The 25,324-nt window shown below is 43.8% G+C and overlaps 1 protein-coding gene across 3 annotated transcripts in view; it reads left to right on the plus strand.

Moving 5' to 3' along the window:
• The first annotated feature begins 7,754 nt into the window (after nucleotides 1-7,754).
• LOC143171883 (mothers against decapentaplegic homolog 2) overlaps nucleotides 7,755-25,324 on the plus strand; it is a 52,445-nt gene continuing 34,875 nt past the window's right edge. For all 3 annotated transcript variants that reach the window (XM_076361018.1, XM_076361020.1, XM_076361019.1), the window contains exons 1-2: nucleotides 7,755-7,826; nucleotides 19,966-20,258. In XM_076361018.1, the coding sequence (XP_076217133.1) occupies nucleotides 20,023-20,258 (236 nt within the window). In that variant the 5' untranslated portion in view covers nucleotides 7,755-7,826; nucleotides 19,966-20,022. The remainder of the gene's footprint in view (nucleotides 7,827-19,965; nucleotides 20,259-25,324) is intronic.

Below are 25,324 nucleotides of genomic sequence, written 5' to 3' on the forward strand. Positions count from 1 at the left end.
ACTCGCTCCCAGTCACCAAATACTTATATGCAATAAAGATTTCTATGTAAAGACATCAGTCTAGCAAAACAAAACTAACAAAAAGGTATAATGAGAGCTAACGGCATGAAGCTGAAACTAAACAGATCCCTTACAGATAAAAGAGAAAGGCGCTCATTTCCACCACACCGACTTACCAGGCAGTTAGTTGGCGGATCCCTTCCACGGCAGGTTTCTTGAGCTGCCTTCTCCATGGCTGATCTGCAATAGCTCAGAGCTGCAAAGGTTGTGGGCTCGAAAAAGGATTCTGTGGGGGAAATTATTTGGCCTTTGAAATGAATAACGTAGAGTAGATGGTTGTAATGGTCCATCTTAGTCATAAATTTGAAGACTCTAGTAAAATGTTGATTTTTAACCTCTCAGTGCCTTAAATCCTGCAGCCAGAACATGGCATCAGGACAATATCCTCCCACATATTGGCGAGAAGCTGGTCTGTATTGCCAGAAAGGCCCGTCCTGAGTACAACAGGGCAAAACTTACTTTTGCAGAGCGTAGATTTTGCTGTGCTGAGAGAAGACGTGCGCCCAGCACCAGCTTGATCCCAAGCTGGGGGAGGCCAAAGCCAGCTGACTCTTACACCAAACGGCAGAGGCGGGGATGACTCCTTGAGCTCTCCCCAACATCCTCTGTAGATACGATGGCTGTCACAGCGTCACGCTGTGGCTGTCCAGAGCAAAGAGCTCCTTCTTCCGTCACCCCAGTCAAAGAAATCAGCCTGCCTCCCTGGTAACGCGGAGTGCCGGGGACGGAGGCTCTAACACAGACTTCCCTGTGGATTACACAGAAAAAGCCATCAGCTGGCTTCAAGCGTTAGAAAGGTAGAGGGTTTTTTTGCATCAGTTCTTCATCCTGATAAATGCCAAGAGCTGAAATAAACAACATGACAGTTTTGTAATGATAAAGTCCCAGTATATTTTAAGGCCTGATTTTTTTATTATGGCAAGATTTTCATTTGGTGATAGCTTCACCTGCATAACAGTAATATATGTTTTGTGTCTCTAAATAAAACTAAGCAAGAAAGGGTTTTTAGGGTCCTTTGAATTCTTGCTTGATCTATTCTGTCCATCAGAATAACAGTAACTTTTAAAATGATATTGTCATAAATCACTAGTTTTTGAAAGCACAAAGAGAATGTTCAAAATCTAACTACAGCTTTGCAAGACCAATAATAACATAAAGCAAACTTTTACCTCAAAGGATTCTAAACACTTCGTCAACTAATACAGGCAATATATACAGAGATCACTTCCAACTCGGCTACCAATCTCGCACAGATGGTGTAGAAAACTGGGGTAAATCTCGTTGAGACTAATCTATACAAACATATGCTTAATTAGCATAGTGCATCTTACACAGTGTAAAACAGAAACAGACTGTATTGCAATAACTGATCACAGCATAAATTGGTTTATTTTGATTCTTCCTAGGGAGGCACAAACTAGTTTTTTTATTTTGCAGATTTCACTGTAATGAATTAATTTCAGCTTGCCGGAAAAAGCAAACAGAGAAAGGAAATAAGGAGGATGATAGAAAAATTAATCATACCAAGGTTTGCATTTATGCTGAATTTTGTTCCTATGACTGATGCCACTGCCTTCAGCTGGCTTATCCACTGCATAGATTTAAACGCGTACACAAATCCTTGCTGGACCAGGGCCCACCGTTAATTCAGAAACAAAGCTATTGTCCCTTAGGCTGACTCACAAATTACACTTGTTTATTTAAGTCAATAAAGATAAACTTGTGTAAATCTCTTTGTAAACAAAGCTATTTCACTTTAATGACGGCTTATTTAGGGTTAGCATAAATGTGTTTCTAATCAACGTCAACTAATCCAAAATAAAGGATGTAGGCAGATGAATGGTGTAGTATTTGGAATAATAAGAAAGGACAGAGGGATAACCCTAGAAAGAACTGAAACGCTGTCAACATGAAACGTTTCTAATCTATAAAAATCAGGAAAACAGAGGAAAGAAAAGCCAGTTTCAGTGACTATTGACGACTGACAGTGGACGTCCCCTAGCCAGCAGTGAGTGGAGGGCGTATGTCCAAATGGGTCCTCAGGGAGCTCGCACGGGGAGCCCCTGCCCCTCCTTATCTCAGGAGGGAGCGGCGAAGTGCTGAGGTCCCGCAAAACCATCTCCGAGGCTCCGCAGCCTGCTTAACCGCAACCTCCGCTGCCAGCCAAGCATAATTAAAAAGTGTTCTGAGTTCAAGCAGCGTACGACCGTACCGTTCATCGGCGGTGGCTGGCCACACCTAAAGTTCGGCGTAAAACCGAGGCTTCGAAGCCGGGAGACTGGTATGAAATTGAGTTCACCGAGCTTATGCATAACAATCGTGATCGCATCTGAGCTACCACGCTCCCTGCACGGATCCAGGCCTTCGGGATTTTCCTGTAGCAAGACCTTACTGCCCGGTTGTGTGAAAGCCCCCCATCCGTCTCAGTGCAAAGTCAAGCAAGTTAACGCAGCCTCAAAAGAATTCAAAATTCAAGTGTTTGTCTGACTATGCCGAAGTTGTCTCTCTCAGCTCGCTCTGCTTTTGGTTACTCAGGGCAACTGGGTTTATGTGCAAATACGCACTAGGAATTAAGATAAGTTAAGGCAGTTAAATCATTTACTCACCAGAATTATACAGTGTAAATGAGGAATGTGAGCAGATACATAGATCTTCTCATTGTGTTATGAATTTCTTACAGGAGATGTCACTTCTAAGGGTTACTATCTAACTCCATTCCACCTGATAAATGTAATGTACTTCATAACATAAACACCGACCAGTTAGTGCTATGATGGGTCAGAAAGGCATCTCTTTGCTTTTAGCGCATTATTTTGAATACTAGTTATTTCTCAAGTCCACTTTGACAAGGGTATGAGACAGACACAGCCGGCTTACATCAAGGGCTGTCAAATTTTTTTGCACTGAGGGACTGTTTCCTTTTTCTTTTTGCTCTGCTTTGAAATCTCCTAACAGCCCAGTCTGAAACGACAGTGATTTATGTAATATTGGAAACGTACTTCTGCATTTCAGAAGAGGTAGTGAGCAGATTTGAGTTTCAACATTTCAGAGGAATTTCATTACTGAAAAGATAAATAGAAGAGCAGAAATATGAAATGCCTTTTTATGTATTTTGCTGTTACTCCCAGCCTTAAGTCACAGCTTTTTTTAAAGTTTGAGGAGTACTCGGCCCTGTGCCCATATTTAATCTACTATATGTCGGTATGACTGAGCAGAAGTTCCTGTTCGTTTTGGAGATTTTTATGCCTCATGCAATAGATTCCTTTTCATTTATGATGTTAAAGCTCTTCTCTAGTCGCTCTAATGTAATGCCTGTTTGGACACTACGCCAGCAGTTAGTTGTCTTGAAAATCAACCGACACGCTCCTCCTTATGTGATGGGAAAAGCATAGTGTGGTGTCCCCTTTAACCCTCTTCGTGCTGCCACAAGAAGTGACACAGTGTGAAGCTGCTTACAAACTTCATGTGACGTAAGGAGAAGTGGTTTAAGCCCGTACTGAACCCTCTGAGGCTTAGGGAGACACCAGCTCAATCCTAGAGGAGTTGTTCCATGCTGTTACCTACACGGGGGGGGGAAGTTTTTGCCAGCGCTGCACCGTTCGCCCCTGTGGCAGGCAGTCCTATCGTGACATGGAACGGCTGCTTTCACGCCGTTTGGCCATGAAGTAACGCGGCATGAAAGGGAATCTGTCCCTCTCTGAGTTTCCAGACGCAGCTCCTCTACGCACCATTCTCTCTTTCATAATCTTTTGCAGATTGGTGGATGATGGAAGCTACCTTCACGTCAGTTTAGAGAGAAAATAACATGCTCAGATGGCATTTACAGTAAGCAGGGAAGCAGCACTGCAGGCGCTGATGTAAGAGACAAAGCACTTATTGAAGTATTTGCTAGTGCTTCAATAGAATGAGCTAAGAAATCTGGGAGCATTTAGCAGGCGTTCTCCGTGGATTTATGGTCATTTTTGTCATACGTTATCTCCTGTCTCGAACATGCTGGCTGATCTTTTTGTATCGCAACTCTGTTCAAAGCTCTTCCTTTTTTTTTGGGGGGGGGTTCAGTTTAACAGGTCATTTTGACATATTGGTAGTAATGACCTCAACGCAAAAAACATCTGCTCTGCCTCCAAGCCCTGCCTTCCTGGCGTGGCACTTCACGCTTGCCTCCACCTTCAGGTAGTGATAGCCGATAGCATCGGGTCATTTAGAAATCCTACATGTCTTTGAAGTTATCCGACACCAGTGTCGTATTTCTTTTACCTCTTAGGGGATCTGGCCACAGCCTTTGGGAAGTCAACATGTATTCTCTGTAGCATTGCGCAGCCAGCTACCGTTTCATCATGTGTTCTTTAGTTCTGAGATTATTTCCCTTGTTCTTTCTAGCAGACAGGTGACTGCGAAATACCGCTGTGCTGCTTCTGTCTCTCTGCACAAGGACGCCGTCTGTGAGGATGTGGATCCCCCTGACACACGTTAACATACTTTCTGAGAGATGCTGATGCTCTTCCGCTGCAGGTTCAAATCCAAATGGGACTGTCAAGCACCTGTACCTAACCGCTAATGGCCAAAATGTGCTGAGCTACACGGCTTAGTTAATAGCATCCAGCTTTGGTATCAGGGATTGGTTTTTGCCATTTCTTTGTTTTCACCAAATCAGGTACTATTTCTGCAGTTGCAGGTGTGTGGCCGGGAGCCCTTTCTAGAGCGGTGTTTAAGTTGCAGATGCACATCTTGCCCGGCTTCTCCACGGCGGCCATGCTTCTCAGGTAACTTCTGGGCTCTGTGATTTGCAGCCCCAATGCCGCCTTCTTCCATTTGATTTATTTCTCCTGCCGCCTGCCACTTCTGGAGAACAAGTCTGATGAGGAGCGGCTGAGGGGACTGGGACTGTTTAGCCTGGAGAAAAGGAGGCTGAGGGGAGACCTCATCGCTCTCTACAACTCCCTGAAAGGAGGTTGTAGCGAGGTGGGGGTCGGTCTCTTCTCCCAAGTAACAAGCGATAGGACAAGAGGAAATGGCCTCAAGTTGTGCCAGGGGAGGTTTAGATTGGACGTGAGGAAAAACGTCTTTACTGAAAGAGTGGTGAAACATTGGAACAGGCTGCCCAGGGAAGTGGTGGAGTCCCCATCCCTGGAGGTATTTAAAAGACGTGTAGATGAGGCACTTAGGGACATGGTTTAGTGGGTGGTGGTGTTGGGTTGACAGTTGGACTCGATGATCTTAGAGGTCTTTTCCAACCTCAATGATTCTATGATTCTATGATTCCTTTCCTAAAGAAAGAAGGTTTATACAAACGTTGGGTTTTTTTTGTCCGAGTGCCCCAATACAAGCTTGTCAACCTTCTGACCTATTTCAACGAAACCTTTCCGAAGCAGAGCTTTTGGAAACACAAGGTCTGTCAAGTTTCCCGGCAAACAGCGGCTGCGTTAGGAAAGAAAAACCTTGTTAGTGCTCCGCCCAGGAGAAAGGCAGAGAAAGCTCAGCCCTTATCAGCACCGTTTGGCTTCCTTGGCAGTAGAGAAATGGTGGGCAGCTGGCCAGCCAGCAGACACATAGCCCTGAACCAGCCATAGCATGTGCTGCTCTCTGCCCAGACGGCAAGCCAATAAAAGTAGGTTGGGGACATAGAAGGGAGCTTTGGATATATCAGAAGTTAGCCTCAAGGATATGAGAGGAGAGGGGGCTGCGGATTTATTGCAGTGGAGAGGCGAGGGGAATGTCTGACACAAATCCACGGAAAAACTGAGCTTAATTAACTTGCTGTTCATAGAAAAAAATCTCTCCGAATGCAGTGAAACCTCCACAAAGCAAGTGCTGTGTTGGCTGAATAGCCTGTATCTGCTTCCAGGTACAACATGCCTGGAACACCTCCTTATCTTTCAAAAACATGATGGTAATCTGTTAGCAGCTCTGCATTGTCTGCAGCAGATATCTTCTCCATTTTACTTTTGTGCTTCTTTCATGACCGGCGTGAATCTCAAACTGATGGAACTGGAGGAAAAAATACAACAGAAGAACTGAATAAGCTATATGTCTGCTTCAAGCTGGGAAAATCCAAGGACAGACGAGGCAAGAGGGAGATTTCTGCGAGTCCACATCCATCGTTCTGTCAGAAGGGCTAAATGATGGGAGAGGTGCCTCACCTGGCTCCTGCGAATACCAAGCCTGTTGAGATGGGATACGTGCCCAAGACGCTGAATCATAGCACCTACGTCACCGAGTGCAGAAACCGTTTCAGTCCGGAACAGGAGCGTTCCTCTGGAAAGCAAGCTGTTATGCTGGGGAGATGGGGACCTCAGGTACTAGAGAAGTGGCCTGCAGTTGAGATATATGGGGAGGGGGAAGTAAGGAAAAGTATCAAAAAGTGGAAGCAAAAAAACCAGAGCATCTCCAACAGACTTACAGCAAAGCAGGAACAGACCTTTTCACCCGAAGAAACCCCATTAAACTCCCATCTTGTGGCTTCCCACTCATGCTTTGGGGAACCTGCCGGGCATCACCGCAAGGACCTCTGTAGACAAAGCAGCAACGGGTTTTGCACGCTGGTGGGTCCCCGGCCGCCAACAGGCTCTAATTTACTTGTGGTGAGCCTGGGCATTTACTGAGGCGCAGGAATTTGGTTATATTACAGCATTACCACACCAGAGGTGGTTAAAGCTGTGAAGAGTCTACTGAAGGCAGTCGCTAAGAAAAAAACCCCACAACCCAACGTGAGGGGAAAACCGCCCTCTTAAGAGCCATTGACGATGAGGGGGGCAGCCCCCACGCCGTGCGGTGGCATCGGCAGCCCCGAGGCTGGTGCAGGCGGAGGGAGGCCGGGCAGGGCGGCCTTATCTCAGCGTCAGGCCTTGGGGACCGTCAGGATCGCAGCAGCCCCGCAGGGCCCGTCCCAGCCTGAAGCCGTACGCGATCGCAGGAGACGAAGGCTCGGGCAGTTGAAATCTGTTTCGGGACCAGGTCAGGGAAATGGGGCCGGGGGAGCGGGGCCACGCCGCCCTCAGGCCACGGCTGTGGGGACAGTGGGGCGTCGTGCCCCCTGAGGGGCCGCCATGGCCGCCGCGCTGCACCGGCCCTCTGAGGGGGGAGGTTTCGCCCTCCCTTGTCCAAGGAGCATTTAAACTTCGATTTAGCTACAGCTTTATAGGCCGCTCGAGGGCAGGCGGCCCGGGGGTATCCCCGTGCCGGGCCCGCCGCGGTCCCTGAGGTAATTTCTGGCGGGAAGGAGCGCACTACTTTTTCTCAGCTCCCACCCGCGCCCGGCGCGGAGGGTTACGGGGAACGGCGCCAGTGCCCGCTGACGCCGCCAGTGCGGCTGCGCGCCTGCGGGTCACTCAAACCGCCGCCCCGCGTCGCCTTTCCCGATCAACCGCCCCCAGCGGGCGCGCGGGGCGAAGAGTGACGGCCGGCCAGACCAATGAGCGGCGCCGCCCCGCCCCCGCCGCGCGGGGCACGCAGCACCGCCCACCCGGCTCCGCCTCCCTTCGCCTCGCGTCTTTTTTTTAATTTCTCTCGCCTTCTTTTTTTTTCCGCCGCGGGCACTCGATTGGCGGCTCAATCCGCCAATCGGCGGGGCGGGTCGGGCCTCCGCGGCCGCTGCCCAATCCTCGCCCTCTCTTTCTCAAGTGACGGGCGGCGCAGCCAGTGCGCTGCCTCCCCGCCCACCGCCGGGGGCGGGGCACGGCGGGAGCCAATGGGCGCGGGGAGGGCGGGCGCGCAGGGGAAGGCAGCGCTGAGGGAGGAGGGCGGCCGCGCAGCTCGCCGAGGAAGAGGTTGGTCCCGGGGCGGTTTCGGCGGGCGGCCCGGCCGCGCCGCGGGAGGGGGGCGCCGGGCCGCCGCTCCTCGGGAAGGGGTGCCCCGGCGGCTGTGTACGGGCCGGGGGGGGACGGAACGGGCCTGGTCCCGGCGGGGGGACGGGGGCGCCTCCCCACGCCCTCCTCCCCCTTTGTTGTGGTGGGACGCGGCCGGCGCTGAGGGCGGCGGGCGGCGGTGGGCCCCGGCGGCGGCGGGCCCCGGCGGCGGCCCCGGGGCTTGGCGGGGAGGGGGGGGGGGGCTGCCTCTGCCGGCGGGAGGAAACGGCCGCGTGGGGCGAGGGGGGCGGCTCCTGCCGGCCGCTCGCTGGGTCTGCGAGAGGGGAAGGGGGGTGGGGGGGAAGGTCGCTGTCACCCCCCGCCGCCCACACGCCGGAATAGCCCCCGACGCGGGGCGGTGAAGGGTGGGAAGGGCCGGCTTGTGCCCCCCCCCCTGGAGTCTGTATGGGGGGCGACGAGGCGGGGGGGGGGGGGGGGGGAGTTCTGCTTCTCCTCCCTTTCCCCCTCCCTCTCTGCCCGGTCTTTTTTTCTTGCAGAGATCAGGTGTGCAGAACTTCGTGCCGGGGTGGCGGAGAAAGTTAGGAGCAAGTTGCAAAGAAGTGTTTAGGATTGCAGGCTTTGCTTCAACCAGTGCCCTTTTGTCTGTTCCTCTCCCAGTCCAGAGCCATGGATGTGAAACACGCACAGCTTACATGAGACGTGTACATGTGGATCGAGATTAGTGGTTTTCTTCATGGCACCGGTTTTAGTGCTGTGGCTATCTATGCATTGTAAGATGTAAACAAACATCATCTGCTGAGTGTTTCACCCACCTTGATAAGCACATGGGAGAAGTTGTGTTGTGATAAATACAAGTCGTTGGTGTTACTGCAGAGTTGTGGAGTTCCTAATTGTAATTTTTGGTGGGGAGTGGAGGGCAAGAGAAGAAGTGTGACACAGTACGGTCTTTTAGTCTTCACTCCGGGGAAATACAAGAAGGAAAAAAAAAAAAGTGGGTGAAGAGCCCTTGTGATAGTCTTGGAGAGCTGTTGAATTGAACAGCTGGGATTCAGACTGCAGCCTAGTCTCATGTCTTTTTGGTTGTCCATCACAGTTTTTGACTAAAAAAACCCCACAACACGTGTGTTGTGCTTTTCAAATACTTTACAAACAAGTGGATAGCATTAAGGAAAAGTTTTGCTTCCTGGGTTTACCAAACAAGTATTTCTGAAAATGCTGCTAGTGAATGCTACAAACTGTGTATGTTGCGTGTAAAGCTCATGTTGTCACAGTTCATAGTTATAAACGAGTCAGATTCCATCCGTAGCAAGAAGTTTATAATGACAGCTTATTAGGAGACCGCACATAACAGCAGGTTTTTCTGTTCTTAAGTGTTCCTCTCTTAGCCTGGAGAGCTGTACTTTCAGACTGATTCATGACATTATTTCTGTGGGGGCTGGACTCTGTAGTGAGAGACTGATTAGTCTTTGCTCTGTTCTCCAGACTGAAGGGGAGGAAAAAAAAAAACCTTGTTAAGGCAAAAGGCTTCTGTTAGCAGAACAAGGTTGCTGTTTAGACTTTCCTATGCTTTATCGCAGTTTTGGAGCTTGCATGGTGCTTGAGTAGATTATTTGTGTGTGTGTGTTTGTTCTGAGGCGTAGCTTTAAAACTTTAGCATTTACAAACTGTAGTGAATTAGAGGGGAATGAGAATGTAAGTAAAGGGGAGGTTTTTGAAGTCCCTTCCCCCCGTTTGCTTAGCACTATCGTGATGAAAGATAGCATTAGTTACAAATGCCTTTAAAAAGAGGAAGGGGAGGATCTCATTTAAGGTGGTTTAAACTTAACTCAAAGATGAGTCTAAGCACATGTTTAACAACATATTGGGATGTTTAATAGAGTAACCTCGTAGTTGATTGTTGTTCTGCAGTTGTGTGGATCAGACTTGGACTACACTGATAGTCACCGAAACGAATGAAAGTGTTTGAAGATCCGGTTTTCTTTATGGAAGAAGCTGGGTGTGTGTAATATAATCTCGGAGAATAATTTGTCAACTTTCCTGAGGTTCTGTTTGATGATAAAAAGAAGAACACAATTGAAAAAATGAGGTTAAAAAAATTGGTCTCTTAACTGATCTCTTCTTTTCCTCCACCCAGAAGCTAGATTCATGAACAAAATCAAATAAGTTTGAATTACACAGTGAATCTCCAAATGAAAGGCACTCCTGGGTCCTCCTCCATCTTCCTGTTCCACTTGATCTTTCAGAAGTGTTGAGCACCAGTTGATATAATTGAGTTTATTGGAGCTCAAAAAAACCTCTGCTACCGAGAGCAACTTTAAAAAACAAAACTTGTTTCCATCTCTCTAATCCCTTTCCCACAAAAGTACTGGGAGAACAGGCTTTGTAGTAGGTTCTGGATAACAATGAATCTGAGCTCTGCTTGAGACTGAAGAGAATTCCTAAGTTTTGTTTGTATAAAGAACAGTACGCAAAGTTTTAATTATTATAAAAAGTATTCTAGAGTTTTCAAATGTATTCAACGCTGCCTTAATGATTGTGCATGTAAATGCCCTGTAATTGAAAGCATCCATTTATGGGCCTGACTTGCTAAGTGAGGTGTAAATTCTGCTTTTCAGATTGGATTTAATGACTTTTATCATAAAGCCACAAACTGGTTGTGAGCTGTGCCGAGAGGCAAACAATACCTAAGCTTACTTTGCCAAAATATTTGTAATTGTTGATTTGTTAAACTGAATTGCTGCAGGTCATGCGATGGGATTAGTTTTTTGTAATAGAATGGAGAGTACAGGCAGCCCTGTGTTCAATACTCTCTGGGCTAGAAGAAATTGGCTACTGCAGAAAACCTTCCTAAACGTTGCTCTCCACTTCCAGTAGAGAAACTGTGTTACAAACAGTAAGGCTTCGTTCCTCATCACATTTTATTATGATTATGTGTGTTTGACAGCCACAGTGTGAAGTAAGACCAAGAAGAGGCTGCGAGAGAGCAGGAGCTCCTGGGTCCCCTATCAGTTTAGTCTGGGGCTCAAGCTTGATTTAATGACACTGGAGCAATACGAGCTTAACGTGAGACAACTCTTCAGTGCAGAGTGAACTCTGCTTATCAAGGGGGTGGGGGGGGCTGGCCTGTCTGAAGAACATTTATGTTAGGCCTGTTTTGAAAGTGAACTTGCATTAACTCATTGCTAAGTGCAATTATTTATGGTTTAACAAAGTGGAGAAACTGCTAAGCGATACAGATAAAAACAGAAACAGGTACCTGGGTACCTGATGATCAGTTCTGTGAATATTCGTGTCAAATTTAGCCCAGGAGTATTTCTTTTCTAAAATAAACTGACGCTTGCCTGTTACGGGATGGAAAACTTTAGCCAAAACAGATGAGGTGAGAAGGGCTTAAACTGCTGTGGTTTGGAGTGCTTGTTTGGTGCTTTTGTGGGGGCTATTGAGGCCTTTTAGTTTTAAGGAGCAATACTGTGAGGTTGTTCATAATACTAAGTACGTGGAAGAAGGTTGCTGCTTTGCAGACAGGTGGATTGGCCAACTGCAGTTGTGGTAATGTTCCTCTTTTGTAATTCTAGGAGAGTTGCTTAAATACATCAGTCCTATTAGTAGTTTAATCAAAGGTCAGTAAAATTAACATCTCTTCTTTCTCATGTCTCCAGTTGCATGCAATTTTAGTGTACTATGAATGCATAGTGTTAATACAGTGTGCTAATTTTCTAATAGCAAGATAGCTTTTCATTATTACATTTGTCTGTAATTTGCAGTAGTCTTTAGTAATTGAAGACAAACCCAGCTTCTGAAGCTTTCATAACATCATGATCGTGCTTATTTTAGTTCTGTGTATGAGAAACATGAGTTTTCTCATTTGATTCATAATCAAACTTCATGAAATGAGTGAGAGGAAAAAAGTCTACTTTCAAAGTAGGTGGGTAATTCTGTTCTCAATGAGCTGTATGAAGATAATACAGTTACACAGTTTCAAGATGCATTGCAATACTAGAGCATAATAAAAATTAATGTGTAAATTGATTCTGCGTATAGGCACGTTACAAAATCCTTGTTCTAAAGCTGACCCAGAGGAAGAATTTTATTCGCTCCTGTCCCCCCAGATCACAAGCAGCCTGCCTTGAATTTCATCGGCTCGTGTCAAAGCTGAACCAGGACCTTGGCTTTACTTCTCAGAGCTTTGGCCTGTGAGCTGGCCAGATGGAGCCCCTTGGGAGGGAGCTCTTTAGAGCCACTTCCCACTGCTGACCTAATTGCCTGAAAAGCTGAACTGGGGGGTGGATCTGGGGGCATTGCTCAGTAGGGCTGGATTCCCCTTCCCCAAAGCAAAAAAAACCCCAAACACCCAAAAACCAGTAAGGGGATACTTGAAGCTGTCCTGCTCTGACCTGAATATGAGGAGGGAAGGATGGGCACCATCTCACTTTCTCGTGTGGTGGTTCTTTAGAAAAGTATGTGTGTGGCAGTAGGTTTTGAGCTTCTCCAGTATGACAAAACCAGGTGTCTCTAATATGCATTTGTAGGGGAAGAAAGAATTAGCCCTTCTGGAATCTCAACAGGCAGTTTTTGGAGGGGTTGTGGGTGCAAGAGAAGTAGTGAAATGTCTTCCCTTGTGTCCCGGTTTCGGCTGGGGTAGGGTTAATTTCCTTCCTAGTAGCTGGTACAGTGCTGTGTTTTGGATTTAGGATGAGAACAATGTTGATAACACACCGATGTTTGAGTTGTTGCTGAGCAGTGCTTACACTAGTCAAGGACTTTTCAGCTCTTCATGCCCTGCCAGCGGGAAGCTGGGAGGGGGCGCAGCCAGGAGAGCTGACCCAAACTGGCCAAAGGGATATTCCATACCATGGGACATCATGCTCAGTACATAAACTGGGGGGAGGTGGCCAGGGGGCGGTGACTGCTGCTCGGGGACGGGCTGGGCATCGGTCGGTGGGTGGCGAGCAATTGCATTGTGCATCACTTATTTTGTATATTCTTTTATCATGATTATTATTTTCCCTTCCTTTTCTGTCCTATTAAACTGTCTTTATCTCAACCCATGAATTTTACTCCCCCCCCCCCCCCAATTCTCTCCCCCATTCCACTTGGGGGGGGGGGGAGTGAGCGAACGGCTGTGTAGTGTTTAGCTGCCTGCCAGGTTAAACCACAACACCTTGTCCGTTCCACCGAGAGCTTTAACTAGAGTGTATTCTATCTGAAAGGGAAAAGACTGGCTTTGATTTTAGTTTGAACAGCATACAGAATTCAGGTTTCCTGCAAGTTGAGATCATTAACGTTGGGGAAAACTCTCAGATTCCGCTGAGAATAAACTCTCTCCTTGTTGTTTGGAATGACATAGCCTGAAGGATCCAGAAGCAGATCATAAATTAGTTTTGTTTTGCTTCTGTTCAATGCAAGATGAAATACTTGTTTTATCGTTTCTCTAAGTCTTAATGACTCTGGATTAATATAGGAGACATATGCAGTACTGCATAAGCTATGTCCTTTAAAACTTCAACTCTCAGTATTGTTTAGCCTAACGTAAGGTCTTGATACTGCCTTAAATAGACTGTGCTTCAATTAATGTTACCTTATTCTGAAGCCACTAATATCACAGGGATGCAGATTTAGATCTTCTAAAAGATCTGAAACATTGTGCACTTGGTGAAATTGAAAAAGAAACTTGTCCAAATTCCAGGATTAATGAAAAAAAAAATTGCCTTTTAAAAAAAAATCACAAAAATGGGACTAAAACAGGGAGGAAATGAACTTGTAGACTCTCTCTCAAATGCCACAAATTATTTTCCTCGATCTTCTTTCCTCAGGAGCTTAACTTCTGTCCTCTTTATTCCAGAAGAGCTCTCGCAAATGAAATTCCTCTAAGCCAGAATACTTCTAGTAAAACCAAGAGAGATCAGATTTCTTTATTTCAAGTTTAAGATGAATAAGCAGACTGATATGAAATATGTTGCATAAGGCTTTAGAAGAAATCAGCCAGAAATCACTTGATATTTTTGGTAGCACCAATGTGTTTATAGTATGTTCCAGACACTCAGGAAAGGAAAATTTCCCTTGAAGATTTTAGTCTGCTAGCATGCTGCCCTTAAGGTTTTCATCTTTTATGCTTAGTTATTGCTGGGATCATGAGCTTAATACTTAATACTTGTTCCAGAGAACCACGGTAGAATGGAATAATAGCAGACATGACTCAAACTGTGACTTTAAAAGTTGCCAACTATGACACTGTTTGACCAACTATAGAAACGTGTGCATCAGGAGGCAGAGATACACTACAGGGGCAGAGATAAAACAAATACCACCAAAGTTAGGCAATTTGTAAATTTTCCAGTATTAATCTGTTGGGGATAACAGCACGTGCTCCCTATGTTCCAGCAGTCCAAAGAAACACTCGTACCTCTCTGGGCAAGAGAGTGAGTACTCCTTGAGTACTCAAAGCTGCAGTTTTAAGGCATGATCCAGAGAACGTGGAAAGGGATAAAATAGTGGAAGCTTTCTGCTCTGTGTCGCACTGCTGCCTTGATACTAGTAGCTCAGCTATAGTTGAGCTCAGAAAGGGGTCTTGAAAATCTCCCTGCCATTACTCACAGAGTCCCAATATGTTGGTGTGTTGTAGTGGGAACAGTACACAGGAAGGTAAAAGATCAGATTTGGGCTATGATGTTGGGCCTCAGTAGAAGAGAGTGAGCAAGGGAGAGACAGTGCAGAGAATAAGCAACGGCAAAGCACATTTAAGGTCCTTAAAAGCAAAAGCAAACTGAATGAGTACTCAGTTTTTGGAGATGGTTGGCTGTAGACTACAAGGAAATCACAAAAACTGTATTGCAAGGAAAAAGGCGTATTACATGTTTAGCGTGTATTTAATCTGCAGCCATTTTAGCAACGTGGGGATGTTTCTTGCAGTGTTGGCAAAGATTGTTTTCTGGGTGCATTTGGGGGAAAAAGCATTTTATATCTTTTTCCTTGTACGCTTTCTTCATCCACGAAAAGACTAGAGGAATGTTTTTAGCAAGAGGCTAGTGTCAACAGTGACAGTGTATGAGAGGATGATTCTTTAGGAGCAAAGATCAAAACTCCTTATGTTACTGTATCAGTTTGAAGGCAAAAGTTACAGGTGCTGAATTGAAATGGGATTTGCTGGTCAAAAAATGAGCTGCAACAGTGACTCCTAAACCCATTGGTGTAAACATGTTGTCTGAGACTGTCTAGGTGGATACAGATAGAACCCAACGCAACTGTAGGGCTCCTCATTTTTATTTGAGCTCCTGCCAGATGTTCAGCAGCAGACATGTGCTGTCTGCCTTCTATGTCCAAATTCCTCATGAGGTGTAGATTTCTGTCTTCGTACTTTTTATTTTAGTTATAATGTTGAGAGCTTTAGGATAATATGACCAAAAAGATAAGTGAAAAGATAACCATAGACTGATAGAGTTTTTTTCTGTGGTCTTTAGATCAGTCCTTATGAAATGTCTTCAAGTACTTGTAATTTAATTGAAGTAGTAAAGCTTTTTCAGGCTTGGCATCTGTCCAGAGGAGCTTCCCAAACTGTATGAGCTGTGTTCAGATACTTTCTTTGTGACAAAAGGCTGATAGTCTTCTATTTGAGGGAGGGACATGATTCAAATGTACAGAATCATGAAGCTTGTGGACGAGATGAATACAAACAGTTCTTCAGCAAAGCTTGCAGTGGTAGAACAAGGGGCACTTTCTGACACTAGAAAGAGATCAAATTAAAACAGCTAAAAGTACTTCTTCAGGCAGTGGGCAGTTAAACTCTGGTGCTGTCTGCCACAAGAGGTTGTGGAGGCAGGTTCAAAAAGCGGTTAGATGAATTTGTGGACAGCAGGTTCATAAATGGGTGCTAAAGGGAATAGGCAGGAATGTAGCCTTTAATTTCCTGCTGTAGCAGTTTAAGATGCTGAAGAACTATGGGGAGAATGGGCTACATAAAATGGCCAGGCTCATCTGCTTTCCTTGAGTAGGGTGTCCTTTTGCCACCTTTGGAGACAGAGCACAAGACTAGATGCACTGCTTTTCTGACCCAGTAGGGTATTTCTTATTAATGCCTTTATTGCTGCTTTTTCCTTGCATAATTTGCATTTATCAAAATTGCTCCCAGTTCAGCCTAACCATGCCTTGTACTTTGCAGCGCCTCCTCTAGGCTTGGAGCAGAGTACCACTTTTACATAAATTAAGCTGGCTGAAGTATTCTCTTATGAGTACTCATCGCAGTCGGCCGAAGTATTAAGCTGAATGAAGTCCTGTCCTACTTGTGTCACATTCTCTCTGCTCAGCCTTTGAAAGACATGGGGTCACTACTGGAATAACTAAGTGAAATTCTTATTGATACTCCTGGCAAATCCCTGACATGGCAAAACAATACCTAGAAGGAAGAAGGTAGTTTAAGCCTCCCAGACTCTTAGTCTGCAGCTGTGGTGTATGTTGTGTTTTGTTTTTTTTTTTTAAACAGCTGCTAAGCTGCAATAATCATTGTAATAAAGGGCTCTTTAAGTGTGTCCCTTTGTGGTTTTGCTTTTTTTTTAAAAAAAAAGCTTAATTTTCACAGGGGTAGCAGATCAACCTGTGCTTTCTGACATCTACAGAAACTGCATGAGCAAAGGTCTGCAAGGGAACTGGTTAAAACTAAGTATAACATCTGGAAATTTCTGATTAGTTAGGTCTGAGCTGACAGTCCTTTGGAAATGGGAAAAGAAAGATTTTTTCTTTTTTGCCTCTGAGTATGTCAAAAATAGTATGAGAGTTCAAATATCAAGAAAAACTGAAATGTATGGGGTTTCTAAATTCTTTCCCCCTGCAAGACTTAAATCACTCAATGTGCATTTGAAGCAGAAAAGCAAATCTTAGTTTAAAAAAAAAGTAAAGCACCAGAGAATACAGAAAGTGATATATAGATCAGTGTTATGTCTTAAGGGAGAGAATACTGCAAAATTGGACACCTCATCACAAGGAGTATTGTAAAGCTGAGAAATTAGATAAAAGCATTGAGAATGTTTAGAGGGCCTGGAAGAATAGGCAATTTACCTTGGTGGTAAATGAGACCCTACTGAAGCGTGTGTTTTATAAGGCTGATAGTCAAAGGAGTATTGTGGGGCATTGAAAGGTGTCAAATCTGAAGGTAAAGAACAGGAAATACGTATATTATGTGTCAATAAACAGCAGAAGAATTGGGGTGTGGATAAGCAATGATACTGGTACTCGGTTGCCTACATCTGTCGGCATTGAATTTGATGTTCAGATATTAAACCATCAGTTGCTAGTGTTTAAAACGGGATCTTTGCAGCAAAAGAGGCTATCCTCTTTGGTTTGGTCTTTCTGAATTTCTTGCGTGTGCCTCTGAAGCACCTAATGTTGGCCTTGCTCAAATGTTGAAGTCTTTTTACAAAGCTCCAAGTGACTGTCGTTCCCTGTTTCAGAAACCTAGTGTGAGTGTTTCTTAAAACAGCCGAGGCCATGCAAGCCTCCTGTTTCATCTCTGGAGCTACCCAGTGTACTGGATTAGGGTTCTAATGAGGTTCACTCCCAGGCCCGCGAACAGTTCAGATCATGTGGAAAAGGGTCTAAGACTTCTTAATTTGGCTTTGCCACCAAAATAAATGATCTAAATTAAAGTGCATGCCCAGGTTGCATTTCCAGTGATGCAGTCAACCCTAACACCGCTGCTGAAGGCTGGGGCTGGAGCCTTCCATCCATGCTCCTGTAACTCACCTCAACTTAGAGTACCATGTGTGAGCTGGTGCAACGTGTTAACCTGAAAGAGAACTAACTTGGCAAAAAAACCCAACTTGATCAGTTTTTACTTGGTTACCTAGCTGAGTCTTTGTGCAAAGGTATTAGTGGTGCTGAGGTGGTGGTGGTGCCATAGGAAAGAAAGGAAGGAGACCTGGGCTTCCAGTGGCAGGAAGCTGTTGTGTTGGCTTGGCTCCCTATGAAACCGTACCCTGAGTGTCTTAGTGTTTAATTTGAAAATGTTGGATATTGAGTTTATTTTTCTTGTTTGCTGCAGCCGGGGCTCCAGTGCAATGCTTTTGCAGGCTGCAAAACCTGCAGTCTGAAATATCGGGGACAATTCTGTAATAATTTAACGTTTCTGAAAGAATAAAAGTTCTTTTCATATTATAGTCTTGTGTGAAAATGAATGCTTTGACTTTTCACCAAGGCCTCTACTGACAGGACAAGGGTCAATGGTTTTAAACTAAAAGAGAGTAGGTTTAGATTGGATATGAGGAAGAAATTTTTTACGCTGAGGGTGGTGAGGCACTGGGACAGGTTGCCCAGAGAGGGCGTGGATGCCCCATCCCTGGAAACATTCCAGGTCAGGTTGGACGGGGCTCTGAGCGACCTGATCTAGTTGAAGATGTCCCTGCCCACGGCAGGGGGGTTGGACTAGATGGCCTTTAGAGGTCCCTTCCAACCCAAACCATTCTGTGATTCAGGATCGATTATTTTGAAGGGGTTTTTTTTGCATAAATTACCAGTGTTACTCTTGAGTCTCTGTTAATTGGAACCTCTGTCTCCTTGACCCCAGAAAACTACAATTCTTGCTTCAGTCGTATTTTAGGTGCTCTCAGAAGCTGGTGTATGGAGGTATGATTTAGTTGAAACTGAAATGTCATTCCTACTGAATGTTCTGTTTTGTGGAAGTTGAGAAGTTATGATTTAAAGTTACCTGTAGAATATGATCTAGTGTTTGACTTGTTGGTCCTCTCTGAAGCAGCAGAGATGTGACAAGGCATAAATTAGCCATGAATGCTATATCCTGAAGTATCCCAAGTCAACCATGCTGTTTTGCAGATGGGAAATTTCAATAAGATGAAGTTGGTGTATTTTGGATAGAAGTGAGGCGTGCGCCTGTAAAGGATGGAGAGACATGTAAGCTGCCTTGAAAGCTCAAATCGAGTAGCCTGAAGGTGGTGTTAGCTCTTAGCTAAGACAAGGTATTTTCAGCTGACTGAACTAACTTACACAGCTTGGAAATAAGGTACCTTTCTGGAGTTCGAATACCCGTTTGCTGCCTGGAAATAAGGTTGGGTTTGACTTCAGTGCCATACTTCTATCCATGGGACCCTTACGTCTTCAAGCAATTTCTAACAGCTTTCTGCCTGAAATAATATGGTTGATTTGGGACTTATGTTTTAATACCGAAAACTAGCTTAATAGAAGCTGCAAAACCAAGATGTTTTTTCTAAATTTCTCTTCTAAATTATTTGAAGTGCAAATCGCAGTGAATGCTAAACATAGCCCAAGTTTCAGCATCCTTTCTAATCTTTCATTTTATATAAACATCCTGATTGGGTAGTTGATACTGAATAAAAGGCTATCAAAATCAAAAACAGACAGTTCTTCTACTCGGGTGCCTGCAAACTAAGATTTTTAAATATCCTTAATGAATTTTGAAAGACTTGATGATTTTAGGTACTGCCAGTTGAGAAGATTCCTTATCTGTAGGCCGTTGAACTCTAGATTGAAAGAAAGATGGGAATAAGCTTATTACCAAACTTATGAGTGAATTTCAAATTGGATGTCCCTAGTGGAACAAAAATTGGTAGTTATTTAAAACATGACAAACAACATGAGAAAAGGCTCGTGAAATGGCTGGCTGTTGGAAGACTTCTGTCAAGCCGTAATGACTAAATGACATTCCAAACACAATTTTGCTTGCTAAATTGATTTGGAGACGGGCAGAACATGCATATATGTGTATGCAATTTGTCAATCACTTGTGGAAAATTTTAATAAATGACTAAAACCAGGCAGCCTAGGTGCAAAGCTAGACTCAAGTTAACTTCTGTATTTTTGCTGGAGTTGACTTTAGCCAGGAAAGACTTGAGGAAAAATGAAATGTCTAATCCAACAGTAACCTTAGTCTGCACTAACTGTTGGAGAGTCTGCAGCAGACTTGCATTTTAACTATTGATGAAGTACCTAACCATGATGCAGACTACTTCTGAAGTATTATCTGACTTGTTTGGGGATGCAGTGTCCTATAGCATTTGGTAATGAGAGGTCCTAAGCAAGGTATTTGTTTCATGTGAAACCTCAGTGCTAACGTGTCTGTTTTGGTTTGTGTTTTTAGGGCTCAGACGGGAATCTCTAATTTATTGCTTGCTGAGTGTTCTGTCTGGTGAAAGTCATGTCATCCATATTGCCATTCACTCCACCAGTTGTGAAGAGACTTCTGGGGTGGAAAAAATCTGCTGGTGGCTCTGGAGGGGCTGGTGGTGGTGAGCAGAATGGTCAGGAGGAAAAGTGGTGTGAAAAAGCAGTGAAAAGCTTGGTCAAGAAGCTAAAGAAAACAGGACAGCTGGATGAGCTTGAGAAGGCAATTACCACTCAGAATTGCAATACAAAATGTGTGACGATACCGAGGTAAGTGCTGTTGTGTTTGAAATTGTTACAACCACTTAAGAAATGATGAAATGGATGTTTCGGCTATCCTGTGAACAAATGACTAAAAAATCAGTTGCATGCTTTTGGTTCTTTAAAAATTCTTTAAAACCTATTTTGGTTTTACGTAGTGCTTGCTTACAACTGAATCACATGCTTTGTAAAGTCACAGTTTCTAATAATAACTTTACATTTCAATTTTCATTACTACGTAGATTCCAATTTATATGTATTCTGGTGGTGCCTAGCACAGCTCTTAGTTTGTAGCACTGCCTTATGCTTTTATTTTATAACCCTGTCTATAATCGGAGGGGCATACTTGAACCTACACTTCCAGTTAAAAAAAAAAGACTAGTTTTTCCTTGGTCAACACTTCAGTCATCTAATTATTTTCACTTGTAGTTTCATGTAAGTTGTACAAGCTGCATCCATTCTCCCTTTTGAAGGGACGTTTTATCTTTGGAGGCAGGTTGTCTGAAGACCAGTTTATTTACTGTAATTATTATTTGTTATTGGTTAATGAAAGTGCTTTTTATTTAATAACTTGGAGTATTTCTAGAACTGCTCTTCTGCTCCTGATATGTATATACATTTAGGTGAGTGACTTGCATTCTACCCCTTTGACTTTCTCAACTTAATTCATAGCAACTGCTGTGCGAGAGGCAAGGGTTACGTCTGTAAGTATAATGCAGTCTGCTCTCGATTCGCGTTGTACAGAAATCCCCCTAAGGTGCATGTGTAAGCTCAGTACGTGCGACATAAGTATCAAATCACTTCACAGGTGTGTTTTTCTGTGAAAAAGTTAGAGGATCTGGTGGCACAGAAATATTCTGGGCACTTGGCCCCTCGACTCTTAAAATAATTTCTAGGGGAGAGAAACTGCGTCTGGTTTACGACCTTACTTTCTGTATTAGCACATTCATCCCAGCTACTTTTAAGCTTTGCATTAATCATAGCGCAAGCTAGATTTGACTGGTGTCAGTAATGATTTCCATGTATCAAATGGGTTATAGGTGTTATCTGATAATGGTTTTAGCATTCTCTTTTAGAATTGACACAGCTTTCTGGGAAAATCATGAGTATGCTCTGAATGAATTACTACTTTAATTCTGTTCTCTCTTTTCTGTTCACAAATTTGTTTCTAATGCTGCCCCCCATGTATTTTCTTCCCTAGAGCAGTCCCAAAATTCTGTGGGTTTCCCTTCTTCTTTCTTCCTTTTGCCAGCTGGAAAACAATCAGAAATAAAATATTGGAGCTTTCTTGTCTTAGTGTATATCAGTAGACGAAGATTGAAACCTGTAGGGATATATATTTCCTGACTTGACATGAGATGACTATGTATTTAGCAAGTCTTTACCACGACAAAGACAAAATGCTTAATTGGAAGGCATTTCATACGACAGAAGCCAAATATGCCATGCACTTGATAATAATATGTGTATCTAACTTTTAGAGCTCTTAGACTTCCTAGAGCTCTCCTGCAGGGGTACTGGGGATAGTAGTAGTAATAGTAAATATTGCTACTTCAGAAGAATAATTGTCGAAATTTCATTTTGCAGATGATGTTGGAAGATACAAACAGTATGCTAATATATCATTGTTTTCCTAGTCTACTTGTCTGTATTTGAATCTCTCCTCCTGCTTGCGTGACCTTTTGTGTTAAAGTAGTAATAGTAAATAATTCTTTAAAACAGAATATGAAGCTCTATTGTACTCTGTATAGCCTCCATGTTGTGACCAGCAGTTCTTGCTGGGCTGTGATGTACTGTTCTGATTCTCATTCTCTCTTGTCCAGTCAGCTGTAAAAAGGACTGGACCTAGGTTTTACTTTTCTTGATTACCTTAGGGGTAAGCTGGTAGCTAGAGAGCTCTTCAAGTGGTGTTGGCTATTATACAGGGTTTAATTTTAAACTAAGAAATGGCTTTGGTATTAAGGGGTGAGATATCAGGGTTGCCAGCAGTGCTATACAGAATTCTTGAGTTTCATAGTTGGCTTTTGGACTGTTGATACTATTTCACTTTGACAACAGTAGTCTGGTTTCCCAAGAAAGAACAAATGTCAACTCACTACTGTAATGACTTCTGGAGATTCTTGTTCTTGGATTTAGTACGTTAATGAAACTGCTGCTTGAGGACCCACTTTAATGAACGTCTTAAAGATCTGCAGATCAGCAGGGATAAATAATAAAATGCTGAATTTGAAACTTTTTTTTTCTTCCTAGTCAGTAGGAAGTTTGAGGTGGTAAGCTGTTGAGGTGCAGTTCTGATGTGACAGCTGGGCTAACTTTCAAAACATTCTTCTGCTTGGGGAGGGTTTTTGTGTTTGGTTTTGTGTGGGTTTTTTTTTTAACTAGCTTTAGATTTAATTACTAATACTGTTTAACTTAGTGTAAATATTGACAAGTGTTGTGGGATGCTTCTGTTTGCAACTGTTCCATTATTCCCTCAACAGAAGTTTCACTTGCGGTTTCAGAAATTTCTGGTCCCCTTGGAGATTTCCAGAGAGTTGATGCAGTACTTAACTCTACCATACTTTTTCATCATTGACACCTAAAACAAATAAACACCTACAAGGTTTTCTCAAAACTGAGAGCAGCTTGGACAAAAGCTGAACTAAATTGCCTCTTCAGAAATCTGCATATGCTTCTTGTATGTCATTGGTAATCCTGCTGCGATTAGGATTGTTCTGTTTCTGCGCTGTTTGTCAAGGTGACTACATACTAAGTGAGGCTGATACTGTGTGTACTATGGAAAAGCTGCTCATGTGGTAATTAACACAACTTCTTACGCAGACTAATAGAGGTTGTGAGAAAGCAGAAGCAAACAGATGGAGTGGGTGTTGGCATCGCACAGCAGGGGTGCTTAGCTCTTCATAAGTGGGTCAGTAATCTAGAGCAGAGGCTAAATAAGTACAGAGGTCCTTTTGACACTAGCCCTCTAAGTAATTTGTAGTTATCTTGCTGACTCCTCCCAGCAAGCCAGCGGGATTCTAATCACATAATCCCTGTGTATCCTACAACTAAATGTTGGCACGTGAGTTCACTTTTCTAAAATACGTAATTCGGTAGAATTTAAGATCCCGTCTTTGTGCTCTCCCTTGCAGTTTTGGCACAAGTGGAGCACAAGAAGCAGTCAGTGACGAAACAGAGCATGAGCATCCATTTGTATAAGTTGTCTCCTAATGGAGCAGTTTCTTCCTTATTAGCACGGATTGTTCTGTTGAAATAAATACTTTGTAACTAGTGATAGCTAAAATCCAAGCCTTTAACAAACCAAACCATGCCGCGTAGCAAACAGTCAGCTGGCATATTCATAGTCTGTCTTCATTATTTAAAAAGTAATTTCAGTGGTGACCGAACGGAGTATTAGACTCCAAAGTAGGGAAACACAAATGACTAGTTTCAGTGTCCCAGTATTTTGGTGTGACCAGCTGTGTGGTTTTTCTGTCTTAGAAAGAGAATAGATCTGCTTCATGCTTTCTTCTTGCTTCTTTTAAATAAAACTTACCAAAATGTGGTTGCTTTTGTAAAATGCCTGATAATGTACAACTAATAATAGAGTTTGGTTGGAGTAGGTTTGGGATAATGTTGACCTGGGATGTTGTAGCTCCTATATTTTTAAAATTAAAAAAAAAAAAAGACTAGGGGAAGGGAAGCATTGAGTTTAGACCCCTTTGTGATGTCTTATGTTCCTCTAGAGCACACATATCTGAAAACTAATGCAGAACTGACTGTGTCCTTCCTGAGCTGTAACTGCGTACATCCGTATCACATGCTGAGTTCTGCTTCCATGCCAACATTTGGGTAATGTGACAACTGTATTTAGGGCCTTATCTTATATGAAGGATGAGTAGTAATGGAGATGACCTGCCTATATGGAGTACTCCCCAGGTACAACTGTAGTCCTCATTTATTGCATGTTGTAACCCATCCAGTCTTCCCCAGAAGATTCCGTCTTGCACTCTGCTTTCGCTTACCCGTTGTTGAACCCGCAGAGCACTGCTGTATCTCATCTCCTTGCTGGCAGCTTCCCTGTTCTACTGCTGACGTGGTCTGCATGATGCAATGCTGAACTGAGGCATATGAGATCACTCAATGTATAGGTGCACCTTTTTTCCTTCCGGCATATGCGGGAGGATAAAGAAGAGATAGGTGCCTCCCATCAATCTCAGCATCTCTAGCTTTCATTCGTTTTAGCTCTGCATAGTGAATATAGCTTTCATGCATGCCCTGACAAAGGCTATTTGTAGTTGGGAGGAAGGGGGCAGCTAAAAGATGCATCTATAACAGTATACCTCCATTTTCTCTTTCCAGATGTTTGCGTACTCATCTCAGTACTGTAGAAGGGTTTGATACAGCATCAAACAACTTCCTGATTGATAACTTAACTTTCTTCTTGAACGGATAGAATTTGTGTTGCTGTTAATAGTAGTAGTTATACTACAGTTACTACGTAAACTTGCTTTTGATACTGTGTGTGGAATGGGACTTAACACTTGAATCTTAGCTTTAATGGGAGGTCCTGTGTGTCTGCAGAGGAGGCAAATTTTATCACTGCTTTGTTAGAGGAAACTACAGTGCAAAAGCAAAGCAATGTTGAATGTTGATGGAAAGTGATCTGGCAGATTACTGGCTGAAGTAAGGTTTTAAGACCAACTTCCTTAAATCCCAATTCAGAGATTCTTTGCTGGGGTGCTAGTACCATGCAAATGCTTTAGAGTCTTAGGCAAAATGCAGCAGTTGCTTCCAGCGCAGAGAGAAGGCTAATACTCCTGTCAAACCCTTGCTTTCCAGCCTGCTGTGGCATTAGAGTTTTAGAAGGTATTATGTGAAAAATGTTTTTTCTTGCTTAACAGTTCAATATGTATGTAGAAAATGCAGTCTTATCTGTGCCCTCTGTCCTTCTTGCTTAACATGAGGATAGCATCCCTTGCTCTGATTCCTGGTTTTCAGAAGCTTATTTTTGCTTTTTCTGCAGCCTCCCAATTCTGACTTAAGTGAGAGGGGCTCAAATCCTGCCGTTGTTTTTTGAAGAATGTAGCTGATTT

The sequence above is a fragment of the Aptenodytes patagonicus genome, chromosome W (assembly GCF_965638725.1).
Source record: "Aptenodytes patagonicus chromosome W, bAptPat1.pri.cur, whole genome shotgun sequence".
Lineage (NCBI taxonomy): Eukaryota > Metazoa > Chordata > Aves > Sphenisciformes > Spheniscidae > Aptenodytes > Aptenodytes patagonicus.